Here is an 18614-nt window from a genome sequence, read left to right on the forward strand (position 1 = left end):
TTTAAACTAAAGTTCTGCCAAAAAGAGGAAACCTAGATTATGGTGTAGGGCAACAAGTTGTTTAATTACTTTTGACACAGCACCATAGCAAAAATCTAAGCACAGAAACCGATCTATTGCCAATTTAGATTTTGCCAAAGAATCTTTCCATGGTTTCACCTCAACAGGAAGTAAAGAAATTTATTATGTAATACAGTTATGAATGGTTCATCAAAACAAAGCTCCTAAGCTTTCACTAGTAAAAAGCAATTTAGTAAATATTCTGGTTGGGTCCTAAAGAGAAACTGGGTCTTGAGGAGCTTACTCATTGGCAATGTGGTTGTGTAGCAAAGAAATGATTTTACTTCACACGTGTGTAGAGACGCACAGCCAGCCAGACTGTGACATAGAGCTGTCTTCTCAGGGTACCTGCATCAGCTCAATTTCAGTCTTTGCTTCACCATGGAACAGCTAATTACCAAATAAATGCAATGCAGTACCCTATTCAGGAAATGAGCAACACTGTGCAGAGATACAAAGATGGGTCTCTCTTACTCTCATATGAGCTGACCTAAAGACAAGACTGTACTCCAATAGGCTGAATTTGGAAACCATTGACAATATGGGCCTAATTACGATTTTGGCAGACAGTTTTACCCATCTGCCAAACTTCCACCAGGGAGGTTGCCGCCAATGTGGCTACCCGCCACGCTGGGCCCATTACAATTTTCCCATTAGTTTCCGCCTGCCGGCCTAGCAGGAAACACTCAACAGTATTGTCTCCGACTCGTAACCGAGCCAACTGCAAAGCTGTAGGATGTAGGCTACACCAGCACCCTCACAATGTTCACTGTCTGTAAAGCAAACAGTGAACATTGCGACTGTGCTGGCCAGGAGGGCCCTCTGCACCCATTCTCCGCCAGCCTTTTCATGGCAGTGCTACCACCATGAAGAAGTCGATGACGGAGAACGAAGTCGTAATCCTCAGGGCAGCGCTGCGCTGGCAGATGAGGACCTCCACAACCACCAGAATCTCCAATCCAGGGGGTGCAACCGCAGCACGACCGCCACAAACGTAATATGGCACTTGGACCGCCGCACTGGCGGCAGTCCGGCCGCCAGCTGCAAACCTGGTGGTCATGAGACCGCCAGATTCGTAATGAGGGCCTATGTGCCTAAGGTGAAATGCTGCGACAATAAGCCCACAAGGACTTGCACAAGCGTGATTTGACAGATTTAAATTGCAGCTGGCGTATTCAGAAGTAGTTTTCAAATAGTGGAAGGTAGATTCAGAGATGCCCCAGTAGCACAGCATGCACTTATCAACGTTCCAAACCTCCAGGACCAGAAGTATAAATTCAAAATACAATTTTTAGTGCACAAATGACTCCTGGGCACTCAAACAGTGATGAGTAGCCAGGTAGCAGATGGTCTGATAAGTTTAAAATAACAAACCCTGACAATTGTACTTCTAGGGATATCTGAAGAAAAACACTTACAGATAATAAGGTCTATAAAGTGCAACATGGTTTAGAATAAGATGGAATAATAAGAGTGGTTCTGTTCAACAGCGTATCTTACAATCTATCACTGTAAGACAGTAGTTGATTTCTAGGACTAACAATCTGTTGAGCTCATGTTAGTCATTATCAGTTCATCTTTTATCAAATTGTGTAGGTATAGCCAATTAAATGTGACAAACAGAAAATCTGGGATGCAGTGCAATGTCTACATCCAAGTATAACACACTACATAATCTGGGGTAAGTGAAGAGACATTAAAGTAGAGGAGTTCCACTGTACTAATGCATGCCAGAAATCTGGATGCAGACAAGCACTAGTAGACGGCTGCAACACAGTGGCATTTAACAGGTGAAAGTGCCCATAAAAACTGAATAAAAATATTAAGGGCCTTGGACATAGTATTTCAGACTACACCAATGCACCTAAAATGCCAATCCTGTTTTGACAACGAGTACACAAAGGCTATGTTTAAGGTAACGAAGAAATTATCAAATTAATTTTAAATTAAAGTGAATTACTGGAACAAGGGACCGATTACTGGATCACAACAGTTATCCAGTGATTACCTCAAAAGGAACAAGTAAAAAAAGGAGACAAAGAAATGAAAACACTGGGAAACCACGATGACTCATGAATCTCGCTTCATTCTGTAAAGTTCAACAGGCTGGCAATATTCTTGATACATTATATCCAACAAAGCAGGGAGCCAGCAAATCTGTATGGTGGGAGACACGTAGTAAACAAGACCCAACTTGAAATTTTCTCTAAAGACGTACTTGGTGTTCATTAGATTAATTCTGTGACAACTCATACAACATAATCCCAGATTTGTAATAATGGAACCCTAGCTGAATAACTTGCAAGTAATGCCGAAAAAGGGGCTGTTTAAATCGATAATACAGTTACCCCAAAACGTCCACTAGCATTGGCTGAACAATTAAGAAAGCCTAATACTAGAGATGCTGTATAGGAAAATGTGGAAAAATATGAGGAAAGGCGGTAACTTTCTCTGTGAAAGTAAGAGGCAATCACATTTATGGCTACAGATAATAGGAAAGGGCCCACCCCACCACTCTGACGGCACTCAAGATTATTTGACTAAAAGAGAAAACCTAGTTAAATAAGTACATGTCGTGGGGGATTACAATTACACCCTGCTACAAGTGAACTGGACCACTGTGGCAGGGAGCCTCGAGGAAGAAGCCAGTTGCAGTTTATGGAAAAACGGGGACTATGAGATCAAAGGGTAGGAAATCTAATGGTGAAATAAGATGTTATAATGAAATGTTTAAGCCTCGTTGTTTAACTTTATGGAAGATCTTTCAATATTACAATTTGAAAAAAAAAGGCCACCAAGAGTAAAACGAATGGAAAGTTTATTTAGGAATCATCTTTTATAGACATGACTTTTCAATGTTTTATCTCAAATATCGATACTGATAGGAGTCATGTACTGTTATTAAAACTCAATTCAACAACAGATGTACTACAAACTTTGGAGGGAACACTAAATAATAAGGTAAGTATTAACCACCGGATAAATGAAAAGGCTGGATATACTGGGAAAAAAAAAAAAAAAGTTGAAGGCAAACGTTCATGCCAGATGTGACTTTTCTCGACTATCTCCCATGTATGCAGTGCAGTCTCAACTTTGTTAATCCAACATGTTTTATGTTTGCCAACCAATTTATACCCACCACGTAGACATGATGAAGAGCACACACTACCCATATGAGAACACCACGGAGACAGTTTACATGGACTAAACACTAAGGAGATGATGCTATATGCATACCTATGACCAATGTGCAGCCACACTCAACACAATCAGATACAGAGGTAACCACCTTTAAAGAGACTACGATCAAGACCACTAGCATTAAATTAAGTGATTCTCTGCCTCTACTTCTTTTTGCACAATGGTTTTGCCGCATTTGCCAAATATTCCATTGTCTGCTGAACAGTCTGCAGATTTTCGCAAAAAAATGCTGGTTCCAGATAAAAAGTTGCTAATAATTTGACTGCATATGTTTGCATGCTGTAGGTGGCCCTGTGCGAAAAGGTTAGAAGTTCATCTTTCAGTTGCTTACTTTCATTTTTGGTTGTTGAACTCGTACGAATGCGGTGAGATCTTAGCCTAGGCAATATTTACAAGTGTACAAATTTTCAAAATAATGAAGTAATACTATAAAGCAATGTGCCGCATTATGCTACATAACTTGCTTTTTCTTGCCACATAGTTTAGTCAACCCTGCAACAATTTCAGTGGCCCCTGCTATGGTGTCAATTCAACATGTGCAACGTTAAAACTCAACTTTGAATGTTTGACTGGAAGAGGCCATGACATGCAGGTACCATTGGATTTTGGAGATCATGTTGGTCAACAACTGGCAAGATGTTCTAGTGAATGGATGCACTATTTTAGGCTAATCAAACAAGTCATGGAGATTTATGTAGTCCAATGCCAACTTACTGACTTTGGAACAATATACGTTCTAATGTCAGCATACAAACTTAGCCAATGATGTGATTATAAACAAAACAACATCTCCAGGGGCGCTGAACTTATAAACGTGTGTATAATAACAAAATGTAATCTTATATAACACTTACAAATTGTGCGAGTATGTGTCATGCAAGAACAAACTGCCCAGTGTATCGCATAGTACTATACACAGTACATAAGCTCCATCCACCTCAATGCTCCTGGTGTCCGTAGCCCAAACATCCATCAGATGTATTATCTATATACGGCGCTGCATATCTTAGATGCTCCTGATACAATAAAGATGTTCTGTAAAGTGTTCTGCTGATGTTTGGAGCTGGTTATTCGCTTCACACTCCTTAAAATAAACAGGTTACTGCATTCTGCTAACAAAGATTGACAAGAGAAGAAACATCCGAGGAAAGGCTTTCAGGAAACAGGTTTGAGGTATGAAGGAAAGTTGGGCGACAAGCACAGAACTACTCATTTTCAGTAGGGGACATGGGTAGTTGGAAAACCATGAAAAGGTGATAAGCTGTATCTTAACACAGAAACCATCCAAAATCCATACTTAAATGTGAAGGGTTACATTTAGAAAAGAAAGAACTTGACTTCTGCAAGAAAGGACAAAAATAAAGTCTAATATTGGGTGGGGTAGGGCATTTCAAATAGCATGCACCCAAAACCCCAATTTGAATGACAATTACAACCGAGAGTATGAAGCAAAATGAATAAAGAAAGTTCTGATCATCTTAACACAAATTTCTTTCTCATGGGGGCGCATGCATGGATTTTGTTACAAAGGTGGTCTGTGGTAATATAGAGACTCATGAGTGGCCCAGTTTTTTGTGATGTGTGGTAATAGTATTTATCATGTGTGGAAAATACCCGAACCCTAATCAGCCCAATGTGTACCATAGGGCTATAAAATTCCTCCTCGCCAGAGCTTCAGCCATGATGCTTTTGAACCAGGTCTAGTACATCGAGTGCTTTGTCTTAATAGCCAAACATGAAAAAGTTAGGTGTCCAAAAACATTACTTATTTGGAGCCTCTCAATCAGCCCACACCGGAAGTACATATTAAAAGACCAGGCCATGGTGGTATCTACTGGCTCTCTTTCCGTCAACACAAGGGAGCAGGTTTAAAATATGTGGAGCTCTTAGAGAACTCAGCGGTGCACTACAGTACCAGTTAGAAACGCTAGAAAGATGGAAGGCAGATGCATCAGAAAAAATAAAAAGGTATGAAATTGTAATAAAATGAGAAGAATTAGAACAGGAACATGGGAAAAATTAAAGAACTAAGATTGATGCAGGGTTCGCTCATATTGTCCATACACAAATCTCACTGTATTACTGCACTCTCCGGTATGAAATGGTTTTTAAAACATAGGAATCAAACTGGGTCTTCACAATAAAACACAGGAATAAGAGGGAAACCGCAACATTGCATAATGTGACAGAACATGGTCTGTCGACACCTGATCTGTTCCAGATTAGCCATGTTTAATTTCCTCTAGATGGGTCAACCTCGTAAAACTAGCACATTCGCCGGCGGCAAAACCTGTCAATGTGCTCAGCCTTAGCAACACAAAGTCAGCGACTACTGGACTGCCTGCAACAAATGTTTCGCAGTGCGAGACAAGCAAATGCAGGATCCAAAATGGAAAATACCGAGGTGGACTTATTCTTTAAATGACCCCTCCGAAACGCAAAGTATCAGTAGACAAAATCTAACTTTTTGTTGGGTTACTCGTTAGAACTAGGTACGTTCTAGACAAACAATGATGCAAATATAACCACACACATTATGATATCCACAGTAAAACTACGTGATATTACCTGTAATAAAGGTACGTCTGTAATGACATATACAGAACTGACAAGTCATGCCTTCGCCACTGGCAAACACACATCCTTACCTCAAAGCAACTCAGGGGCCAGAAAACACAACACGACAATGGTTGTTATCCATACCCAGGCTGGCACACATCTCAACCACCTGGCAACAAGTGTCTCGCAAACCTCCCGCTTCACACAGCCACAGACAACGAACGCAAGGTACCCCGCAGGTCTATGCCTAGACACTTAAACGCCAATTGGCAGCAGAGGCCTGGCAGCTACCTTACACTCTGTTTGGCAATAGGCCCATTTGCGCCGCTCCGAGCCGTGGCTACCAGGGACAGTTTTCAGAATGGCATATAAATACACCAGTAAAGGGGCCAAGGAGACTGTATTTAACAGGGGTAGGCCGGGAACTATAGACTTGAGTCGGAATAGTTATCCAAAACCTACACCGGCCGGACTCCATTCAATGAGATAGCATAGGCCCAGTCTTGACGGGCGCGTAACAGATGGAAACGCGGAAGCTGGAACAGTCAAAAGATTTGTGAACTCTCAGAACAAAGCGCGCACTCAAACTCACCTGGGCGCTCTCTGACGCCATGTTGCTTGGACTCCCGAAGGTCCGCTCTAAGAATCTCACGCTGCTTCTCCTGCCGCCGCCATCTTCTCTCGCACACACTGACACTCGCGTTGACACATTTGCGATTGCGCGAGAAGTGGGTGGAATCACGGAGACACAACGCGCATGCGTAAGAATACAACTCCTCGTGGAACGCAAGCGCAAACGCTTTACAGTGAGCTTATGCTCGAATGGGCGTGGTGCTGTCACTAACAGAGCTGAATGTCTTCTGCCATTTTGCCAGACTCTAACATGGACGCTCTATGACGCGCCTGTCATAGTGGAAAAACTCAAATGTTGGGCAGTTGGAGCTGCGCAGGCGTACTTTCCTTAGTGCTAGGCAGTCACGGGAGACCTCCGAATCTGACTGTCAGTTCGATCGGTAACCTTATCGGTCTCGCACTGTATTTAAAATTCTGTCAGGACCGGAGGTTCCGATCATGCTCTTCTTTCTATGCATTATTTTTTAAAGCAGCCAATAATAATACTTTATTCAAAAAACTATATTTCTTAGTAAAACTATAAAACCTGAGGACATTAGTACACGTCCTCTTTCTTTGCTGCTCCGTGGTCAAGTCACGATTTTTTCTTGATCTAATCAGTTCTTTAAATGGACCGGTACTGTCCAGTACTGAGTACCGGCACATCTCAAGAAAAACTTAATACTTTTAATTGGAGCGTACAAGCACTTCTCGGAAACAAGCAGGTACTCTAGCACAGAGTACCCACACTTAAATTTTTTCATTTCAAGCACTGGATCTAATTATCAGCATTTGATTAGTTTCAGCAATCGTGCTGTTTGATTTGTGCTTTTAATCTCGCTATGTTTGATTTGAGCTGTCAGTCGCGCTGTATTTGCATAACCTTGATCACATTGATTTTCAAGAGGAGCGCTACGACCTCCTAGATTGTGAGGCTTTCGTGTACCTTTTTTCATATGTGTTGGAGTGTAGCTTTTATAATCAAAATTAACATGAAATGTTTACTAATTGATGCATAATGATGCCGCATAGAAATTATATTAATGTGCTTTTACTAAACGTGTGTTTGAAATGTGCCCACGGGGAGTGGCCACCAATATATACGATGATAATTGAAACTGACTAATAATGAAATATTAATGTAGTAATGTATGATTTTGCATTAGTATTAAGAGTTATGTTAAGGTTTTGCTAATTAATCACTAGGCCTTAGTTAGCATGAGTCGGGGCCTAGCTGTCCGATTTTATATTAACTCTGTTTTTCTAACGTGCAATGTGCTGACTTGCTGAAGGACATGTAGCCGTACTTTTCCAGAAGACTAGAAGATGTGTGTAACCATAGTAAATTCTTTCTCATGAAACTCGACTTGCTCAAGGAGACATTCTTGCCGAATGCAACAGTGTAAAATTGCAACAGGAACAAGATCGCCTGAACTAGTATAGACAATGGAACTACTGACTGGGACTGTGAGAGGACCGCGAGAACATTAAATTGTACCTGACATTCTGCCCGTTGGAGACGTCAGTTACAGAAGCCAATAAACTACGTGAGAACTGTTATGAGGTGACAATCTTAATGAGGCGACAAGTAAACCATTGGATGGATATAATGGTGCACCAAAACTTGCCCAATTGGAAATTAGGGGACTGTACAACACGTTTAATATAATCCTTTGAGACAAGGAGAAAGCAGCCATTCCACACCATTTTCTATAGCCATTACGTGCCCTTGCTAATACCTAGACACTTTGTCACTCTGTCTTAAAGACTTTGAGGTTTAATTCTTGAACCATCCTTATCTTTGTCCTACCCAATTCATACTTATCCTCCTTATGAGGGAAGTTTCCCTTATTGCCTGTCTTGCTGAACTTTGCTGTGTTTCCTGGCTGATGGCGAATCAACTGATGTCCTGAGGACGAAGACTGACCCTGTATGCTGACCCAATACAGAGAGTAACTATATGATGATGATATTTTAATTTTCTGTTTGCTTTTCCTTTCTAGGTACCAACTGCTTCCTTTTGATAGAGACCATAGTTAGATGTTTTCTAAATTTGTGTTGCAAATTTTTTTTGCATGAAGCCCAACATGCTAATGCTAATTCGAGGTTAGTTAAGGAATTCACTAGACAGACGCAAATAGACAAATGACCGAAACCATGCTTTGTTGAATAATGCGCTAATGATACTCTGCTAAGATTAACCCATGTTGATGTCGTGCTTTGTTCTAATGTTTGTGATTTTTGCTTTGATGAAATCTTATTCGAGTTGCCATATTATAACATTGTTGATGTGTTTTCTGGTATTGAGACTAATAAACTTGCTATAGAGTGTAATCAATAGGGAATAAATATCATAAATCTTACAAAAATCTGTGTGGTTATTCGCGACTGAGAGGTCTTGGTGTATTTTGAGTCTTACTTATGCCATTATCCAAATTTAATCGATTTGTTATAGTGAATATTGAGGATGTTATCAATCTATTGATTGCTATGTTGATTAATTGTCTCGTCCTAAGGTGTCTTCAATCAGGGTCAAAAGATTAATTGGCCTAAAACAAGTCCCAGAATAATTGAATTATCTAAGACGGAATGCATTATCAGTTCTGGTAGCAGAGGACGGTTTAGGCCCTTTGGGGCCCTAGGACGAGGGACCATTGTTTTGGAATTGTTTTTTGAGATAATGCAAATTGGAGGTATGATGTGCCCCTAAGTCCCAAATGACTTTCCCGGAATCTCAGAGCTTGCTTAAGTGAGTTGGGTATGTTCTCGGCGTTCTAGTGATAGTATGAGTGAAGTAGAATTTGCGCTTGCTCAGTTTATGCATATCGCAGGTGAATTGTGAGGTTTGTGAGAATTTATGCCAGGTGACGTTTTAGTGGGAGTGGGGGTACTCTGCAGTATGAGAGTAGGGAAATCGGCGAACTTCATGTGAGTGTGGCGCTCTGTGCTCAAAAATTGTCCACGTGGTTGTTGGTGATGTACGGACCCGCCGTGGTCTAAGACTCCAGAGTATATTGATAAGTGTATGAGACACTTGGTTTATTTTGTAATTTGCGAGGTTTAATAGGTCAATCGGGCGTGATTGACGAGTCCAGTTTGAGTCAAATTGTGTGAGTGAAACCTTCGATGGAGATTTGGTAAGTTCTAAAGTGCACTAGAACAAACCATTGACAAATCGAGAGTAGAATTTGCGGGTCGAATTTTGCTTGCGGGTGCGGGATCTGAGAAGGAGAGAGTAGCGTCCGAGGCTTCAAGTGAAATCTCTGTAAAGTTCTGAAGCGATTGTGTTACCCTTCCTGTAGTAAACCGGCAAATTTGGGTTTTGTTGTTAAAGTGCTCGCAATATACTGCATTAGTTTTTGTGTGGATAGAGAGTGAGGAAGACAAGCCGCAAGACTTTGTCAGCCGCAGTGTGTGTGAGTGTGACGTCATTGGAGCCGCAATGGGATACGTTGGTCGCCGAGAGGGGTCGCACACGGATTGGCAGCTGTCCGTGAGAGGCAATTTGTTGAGAAAGTAGTCGAAGAGTGTTCTGGGAATTAAAGTCACTTCCTGATTTGATTCTAAACAAAATAAAAGATGCAAAAATGAAGTTTTTCAAGGCTTTGAAGAGCGCTCTGAGGGGAGATACCTATATTACCGCGAGTGTGGGGGAGCCCACACCACCAAAGGATACTCCGGCTTATGCCGTAATGGAAGAGAAGGGAGTCGCGCCATGTCTTTGGCTAAAGCATTGGGGCAAATTAACAGAGAAGGATGGGTGTTTGGCATTTCCAGAGAATGGAACCTTTAATATAGGGGTCCTAGAAAATTTGCGAAAAGCACTAAATGAGCAGAAACCGCCTCTGAGACCAGCCCAGTTTGAGGCGTTAGCGATTTGGGAATTAATGGCCATACGACAAAGGCAACAGAAATTCGAGCGAAGGATGAGGAAAGCAGAAAAGACCTTAGCAGAAGCTAGATGGGATAGTGAGACCAGGATGTGGAGAAGGGAAATAATAGAAGGAGTTAGGATGTTTCCGGCAATAACTCAAGAAGCTGAAACACAGGGAAGAAAGGCCACTTGCAAAACAGACAAGGGTTCTAGTAAACAAATGGAGACTCAGAAGTCTTGGGTAGATGAAGACGATTCGGATGATGATGAGTTTCTTAATCAGTTGTTACATGATCGATCACCACCATATGCCATAAATGACAACAGACCGAGCACTAGTGCAGGTCCTGTAAATCCGACACAAAATCAGGGAACCACAATCGCAGCACAGGCAAATAATGTTATCACATCAGCTCCGATACGGAATGGTGCTAGTGTATCCACCGCACCAGACACACAGATACAGTGGCAGCCACCACCAATTCAGAGGCTCTACCCTGATGTCCCAGTATTAGAGACGACTACAAGTTTGATGGTACCGCCTGATCCAGTATACACAAGATCAAAGTTAGTGCAGATTGAGCCAACTCCACAATTGCTGCCCCAGCCGCAGCAACAGGTGGTCCCGAATCACACCTCGGTCGCAGGACCGCAGTCAGTTACAGCACCTATGATGAATGAAGCTCCGGGAGTTAATGCTCCACCGAGATTGGGAAACGGACAGGCACCAGCCACTATATCATTGCCGATTACCGTTGGTCCGCCAGTACCGCTATATGCGCAGGCGGAGCCTAGTCTATGTGACCAAGGGTTAACAACTCAAGAGGTGATAAGAGGAGGGTTCACAGGAAGCTCCCAGGGAATGACACATGGAGAACAGACAGCAGAAAGGTCTAGATCTTTGTTGGACTTCAGTCCGATTGGGGTTCCTTTAGAGACCATGAGACAAGCAGGCTTGGGTCTACTAACCCCACAGGTAATGAGTGCAAACACGTCGCAAACCCCGATGGTGCAGGCTGGAAATATCTTGTTGCAAGGTTTAACTGCGCAACAGTTGACTGAGTGGTTAGACAAGCTTAACACCCCACAGACTACTCCTGCGACGGCAGAGCGATAAGAAAGAGAGGAATACCTGAATTTTGTGAGGTTGGGGGTGGAAGCAGCTGAGCTAGTAGAAGGGAGCATGGAAGTGAACAGACTAGAATCATACACTGAAGCAGAATTAAGATATTGGTGCCCGAAAATAACCAAAGAAGTGAGTAAGGTGCACCAGAAGTTAGCGAACGTGGCAGACAAATACGGCATAGACTTAGACAATACTAAGCATCTGAAAAGGAGTTATAGGTTAGACTTCGAACCTAAAGATTTTGATCATATGAGATCTACTGGGATGAAGGCACACCTTAAAGAAATTCTACAGAGCGTGCAGGTTTGGGGAGCATTAGAGAAGTGGAAAGGCAGATGGGCAAAGAAGAGAGAAAAGAGGAAAAGTGACTGCCTGGAACCGCAGCAGACAAAGGCTGCACCAGACACAGGAACAATAAAGATGTTACCGATGAGGGAGACAGCTGGAAGGGTTCTAGTCCATGTACCGTGGTCTAGAGGTGACATTTTGTCATTCACAAATGATTATCCCAGGTTGAGGGAGAAGCCAATAGAGTGGTATCAGCAAACGGATAGGTTTGTGAAGCTTGCAAAGTGTCTCTGGGAAGACTTGAATACATTGTTTGAGATTATAGTCCCAGCCAATTTGTGGCTTGAGTGCAAGAGGAGTGTGGATTGGCCAACGACGGAACCGGCAAGAGACAGGGCTACAGGAGCACCGTCTCCTGAGGTAATGAAATACTATTATAAGGTGATTGAGTTTTTGAAGCAGAAGGTGTCACCACAGAATATTGATTGGCAGAAAATTGATCGAACGGCACAAGAAGGCAAAGAGTCAATACATGCTTACTATGAGAGGTTGTTAAAGGCATTCAAACACTATAGTGGCACAGAGGTCATAGAACCAAAAGACATGAATCACCTTGTGTTCAGGTTCATTGAAGGATTGAGACCAGAGATTAGCCAGATGATTAAGAATCATTTGATTTGTTGGCAAGCGAAACCGGTTGATGAGGTGTTGCAGTATGCAAAATACTGTAGCGATGAGATTGAATTGAAGCAGAGAAAGCTTAAAGAGAAGATGATGGTGATGCAAATTAAGGCAGCTCAGGCAGGAATGCAAGGGAAAGGAGTACAGCAGATGGTACAGCAGCAGCCTCAAGGGAACGGAATGTTCCAGCCGCAAACGAGAGCTAGAGGTCGGGGAGGTTTTGTGAACCGTGGTCCAGACTTGAATACTGTTGTGGTTCAAAATGACATGCACGGGATGAAAAAGATGTCGCCATGCCATGCCATGCGTGCGGGGGACACTGGAAGCGGGTGTGCCCAATGATGGTGCAGGATGGTGTTGTTCAACAAAGCAATGATGTCGGTACATTTGAAAATGTGAGGGGTCCAAGAATGAGGGGTCCAAATCCGAACTTCCAGAATAATATGGTTCAGCTGCAGTGTCTCCAGCCTATGCAACAAATGCAAATGCCACGTGTTCAGCCAGCGCAGTTGCAGCAAATACAACAGCAGATTCCCATAGTACCTAGACAGCAAATGCAGTTGCCTTTAGCTCCGATGGGACAGCAACAGGTGATGCTTCCTCAACAGGTCACAGGTCAAACAATGAGTCAAAATAATACAGTACAACAGTTCCCATTGCGTGGTGAGAATGGAATAAACAATGAATGGTCGGATGATTGTTCAGATAGTGAGGAATGCAGACTTGCAGCGTCCCTAGTAGATCAGAGGGGCCCTTATGTGCAAGGGAAGGTGATGGGTCACAAGGTTTCGTTCCTGGTTGACACAGGAGCTACACGCTCTACAGTCAGAAGTGCAGAGGTTCCGAAATTGCCGCTTTCAGGGCGTACTATAAAGGTGGTAGGAGTAGCAAATCAGCTCCTGACGAATCCGATTACAGATCAGGTTCAGGTTGAGATTGGTACCTTCCAGGGATTGCACAGGTTTGTAGTCTGTGATTCAAGCCCCGTATCCCTCCTGGGAAGAGACTTACTGTGTAAGACGAGGTGTTCAATCACCTGTTCCAATGAGGGAATTGAGGTGCAGACAAACAGTGATGATGAAGGGGACGATGGTCAGATCTCAGAGCCAGTGACTGAGACCACAGATGAGGAGCACCCTTTGATAAGCTTCTTCCCGATGTTCACAGTGACCGATTTGCCAACAGAATTACAGGGAACAGTGACAGAGAAGGTGTGGGACTTAACAGGAAAGGAAGTGGGACTGATCAAAGGAGTAGAACCAGTCAAAGTAGATGTGAAGCCAAATGTCGTGTTTCCCCAGGTACCGCAGTACCACATGGCACAAGATGTCCTCATACAAGTGACGCAGATAATTGCAGACTTTGTGAAGCAAGGGGTCTTAAAAGAAGTGATGAGCAGCCCATGTAATTCACCAATAATGGGACTGAGAAAGCCTTGTGCGAAAGTTTGAATTGTCCAAGACCTGGGAAAAATTAACAAGATAGTGGTAAAATGCTGCCCCATAGTGCCAAATCTAGCCGTGATCATGTTCCATGTGATGCAGAGTGGTTCATGGTTGTGGACTTGTCTCAAGCGTCCTTTTCTGTGCCTCTTCATGAGGACAGCCAATTTCTCTTCAGTTTCAAATTCTTGGACAAGGTTTACAGTTGGTGTTGAATTCCTCAAGGGTTTTCAGAATCACCTTCCATCTTCAATCAGATATTGAAGAAGGATTTGGAATCATTGGAACTGCCTTTCAATTTGACTCTAGTACAGTACATTGATGACTTATTGATTGCATCCAAAACGAAAGATGACTGCAGGTATGATACTATTGCCCTACTGAATCATTTGGGAAAGAACGGACATAAAGTGTCCCCAAAGAAGCTACAGTACTGTCAGAAAGAGGTGAATTACTTAGGCCACCTGATTGAAAAGGGGTCAAGGAGAATATCCAAAGAAAGAGTGACAGCCATACTACAGATGAGTCCCCCGAAATCCAAAAGAGACGTGAGGATGTTTTGGGGAATGGTGGGCTACTGTCACCAGTGGATTCCCAACTTCTCAATTATCTCTAAGCCTTTGGTGAGGTTGACTGTTAAGGAGGTTAAGGATGGCCCGGATACCCTAACTATGTCCGAGAAAGAAATGAGGGCATTCATTGAACTGAGAGAGTGCATGTGCAGGGCTCCAGCTTTAGGTATGGCTGACTACACAAAGCCTTTTGTACTGTTTTGTCATGAACGTGATGCTTGTTCTCTGTCTGTCCTGACACAGGTCCATGGAGGTGCAAACCGCCCAGTAGCATATTTTTCAGCTACTTGGGACCCAGTCCCAGCAGCCTTACCGGGGTTGTCCGCGTGCAGTTGCAGCAGTTGGTCAGAGCCTCACTCAGAGTGAAGGCATAGTGATGGGACATCCCTTAACAGTAATGGTCCCAGACTCAGTCGAAATACTACTCACCTGAACCAAGACCCAGCACATGACGAATGCTAGATTGACCAAGTATGAGACAATTATACTGGGGTCACTAAATGTGTCACTCAAAAGCTGTACTGTGTTAAACCCGGCAACTTTGCTTCCTAATGAGAATACAATTGTTGATGATGCTGAGGAAGTAGAACATGATTGTCTTGAGGTAACAGAACTGTGCACTAAACCGAGACCTGACATTAAAGATACTCATTTGGAAGAAAATGATTACATTATCTTTGTTGATGGTTCATGCCTGAGGGACTCGGTGGGAGTACTAAGAGCCGGATACGCTGTGTGTACAATCACCGGTATCCTGGAAGCATCTTGGCTCAAGAGAGTTTATTCTGCTAAGTGACTGAATTGGTTGCTCTTACTAGGGCATGCCATGCCGCTGACAAACTAAAAGTGACTATCTCTACTGACAGCAGATACGGATTTGGAATTGTTCATGACTTTGACCAGTTATGGTCACAGACGGGTTTCATGACCTCTTCTGGTTCTCCAGTGAAAAATGGTGAAAAAATTAAGGAGTTGTTGCACTCGATTCAGTTACCTCTTGAAATTGCCGTGGTGAAATGCAGCGCTCATGCGGAATCACAAGACTTTGTGTCAATGGGAAACGGATATGCAGATCAAGTCGCAAGGTTTTGTGCATTGAACTGTATATCGTTCAAGGATCAGTGGGAATTGTTACCTGAAACTGAAAATGAGACATGCACAGGTTATGCAATGAGGGTGGTTGACACCATGGAAGAGTTAAAATTGTTGCAGGGACGTGCCAGCAAAGAAGAGAAACGTTCTTGGCTTAAAATGCAGTGTGTACAAAGACCTGATGATTTGTGGGTTTCAGATGAAGGGAAAATGGTTTTGCAAAACACAGTGTCACAGTTTGCAAGGTTTTACCATGGTCAAGCACATATTGGGAGAGACGCCATGATCAGGTTGTTCAAAGTCGATTGGTTCAATCCAAAATTCAGACAAGCCGCGGAAGTAATCTGTCACAGGTGCATCATCTATCAACAGATGAATGCGGGGAAAGGGACCGTGGTGAATTTGAGACATGTTGGGAGAGCAGGAGGTCCATTTAGCAGGATGCAGATAGATTTTATTGAGATGCCTGTGTGTGGAGGTCTGAGGTACGTGTTGGTGATTGTGTGCATCTTTAGTCACTGGATTGAAGCTTACCCTACACGTAGGAATGACAGTCTCACATTAGCGAAGTTGCTGCTTAGGGAGTTGATACCACGTTTCGGGTTTCCGATCTCTTTAGAATCAGATAGAGGAAGTCATTTCAACAATGAGGTGGTTAAACTCTTGTGTGCCGCACTGAACATTGAACAGAAGTTGCATTGTAGCTACCGTCCTGAAGCCTCAGGACTAGTGGAGCAGATGAATGGTACCTTGAAGTCGAGAATGGCGAAAATGTGCGCAGCTACCAATCTGAAATGGCCAGATGCGTTGCCCTTAGTGCTAATGTCAATGAGAAATACACCCAACAAGAAAACAGGACTGTCTCCTCGTGAAATTCTTATGGGCCGAGCTATGCGATTGCCCGCAGTGCCTGCAAATGCTCTTGTGAATATCACGGATGATATGGTGTTGGACTACTGCAAGTGTCTGGCTGATGTGGTCTGCTCTTTCTCTCACCAGGTGGAAGCAACCACACTGCCACCGATTAATGATCCAGGTCACAATCTGAAAGCCGGTGACTGGGTTGTTGTCAAGAAACACGTGAGGAAGTTGTGTTTGGAGCCACTTTGGAAGGGGCCGTATCAAGTGATACTGACAACTACTACTGCTGTGAAATGTGCAGGAATTCCAAACTGGGTACACACCAGTCACACAAAGAAGGTGACGTGTCCAACTGATGAGGAAATTGTGTTGTCGAAACTAACAGCTACAGAAAAGGAAGTCTCAGGGCCGGAGAGTAATCAAAGGGGAACTGAGACTGAGGGAGAGCCCGTTGAGGACGGCCTGGTCACTCGAACAGCAAATGAGACCCAGAAGGGTGACGGTGAGCCTATCTCAACTGAGGCACCAGGGGAACCGACACAAAGAGAGGTTCTCCCAGAAACATACGGATACAGGTTTGAAGTTGAACCCCTGACAGACCCAGAAGGCGAAGGAGTTGAGGTGGACAATAATCAAAGCATTCAGACTCCTCCCAAGCCACCTGCAGATCCATCAAGAGAAAACACCATAGCACAAGAGGAGGGTATTGAACGGCAAGCTGAAAAGCCAAACAGTAAAAAGACACCGAGAGGGGATAAGTGGCCAGAATCACAAAGTGAGAAAGGGAAGGTGGTCATTAATGATACAATAGAGGAAGAGGTTGATACCACAAGGAAAGAAGAACTGAGTGAAGGAGAGTTGCAGGGTGACCGCAAGCTAAAGAGAAAGAGAATTGCAAACAGAAGATACGCAGGTCCTGAGTGGGCTTATGCGACGACAGCCGAATGGCAGCAAGAGTTCTTAGCATTTTGTTTTGATCGTGAAGTTCCAGGTCAATATTATGGTACTTGAAGTTGGCTACAAATAAAAGAGACTGTGTTAAGCTGAAATTGAATAAAGGGAAACCTGAAAAAAAAAAAAGAGACTAATGAAAATTACCGGATGTGACACTGTTAACCTGAATAGACTTGAAAACCCGATTGTGACAAGCTGCTAACCTGATTTGACTAAGACCTTGGAGTGAATGGGAGAGCTGTAAATACTTGCTGAAGAAAGACTTTGCTTAGCTTCGCAGAGAAAAATAATTTTCTAACCATCCTCATATTAGTTGATTACGTTATAGTACTTTACTTTCTGATTCTTTACTGATCATGCCTCGGTCAAGAGATAACGTTAAGGGAAATAAGCGTTGTTAATATTTGGGTGTTGCTTTGGCTGTTGTATGTGTGAAATTCATTATAGCTATATTTGTGGAAATGCACCTGGTAGATCAAAGTGAAGCTAACAATGCTACCGTTTCTGAAACTGCTACATTAACACCGTGGGACAGGTTTGAGCAGGATGCGAAGTATTTGCATGGCGAGAGTAATGCTAAAGGGGAGCTGTCTACTAATGTTTTCTATCGCTTGCTGAGTGAGTATGTTGAGACTATGGATGCAAAGGCTTGTTATGTGTGTACACAAATTCCTCTTTCAGTCCAGGAGGGAGTTACCTATCACAGCTTGCCATTAACGTACGGGATTAGTTGTAGTCTGCTACTAACGCGTTTCTATAATCAAGAAGAAGTGCAATATTTTTATTCGAATTATGATTTAGTGTTTTTGTATGTGCCTATCATAGAAGATTTGAATAGTGTAGCTAAATGTTATGCCATAAAGCTGGTTAAGGGTTCCTTTGAGCCTAGAATGACAATTAGTACATCATATGCGCACTGCAATAATTTGACATGCTTGCTTACACCTGTAGAAAAGAGCTTTTTAGATCACACTGAAGATAGAAGGAGGGTTGTAAAGGGGAAATTAGAAAAGGGCTTTCAGCAACGACCCTTCCTTAGTAATAGTAATAATGGGGTTAGGGAACAGGGGAAGCTAGCTTTAGATGAGAAACATGTAGGTAGGCTTTGCATAACGCGACCAAAGTCATATTATGACACTGTGTTTGTGGGAACGAGTGAGTGTAAGCATGTGTTTTTGTTTCTGAATAAATGGGCTTTCATGCTAAATGGAATGGATCAAGCGATCCCAGGGGTCTATTATATTTGTGGACTTAGTGCTTATTACCGTCTTCCTTAGGGATGGTATGGGACA

General features: G+C 43.0%; 1 protein-coding gene across 1 annotated transcript in view; it reads right to left on the bottom strand.

Annotated features, from left to right (window-relative positions):
- The window catches only part of USP10 (ubiquitin specific peptidase 10), a 285739-nt gene extending 279137 nt beyond the window's left edge, over positions 1 to 6602 (bottom strand). The window contains exon 1 of the mRNA XM_069216238.1: positions 6413 to 6602. Within this exon, the coding sequence (XP_069072339.1) occupies positions 6413 to 6433 (21 nt within the window). The 5' untranslated portion in view covers positions 6434 to 6602. The remainder of the gene's footprint in view (positions 1 to 6412) is intronic.
- Positions 6603 to 18614: the final 12012 nt, after the last annotated feature.

Source organism: Pleurodeles waltl, chromosome 12 (genome assembly GCF_031143425.1).
Source record: "Pleurodeles waltl isolate 20211129_DDA chromosome 12, aPleWal1.hap1.20221129, whole genome shotgun sequence".
NCBI classification, from domain to species: Eukaryota; Metazoa; Chordata; class Amphibia; order Caudata; family Salamandridae; genus Pleurodeles; species Pleurodeles waltl.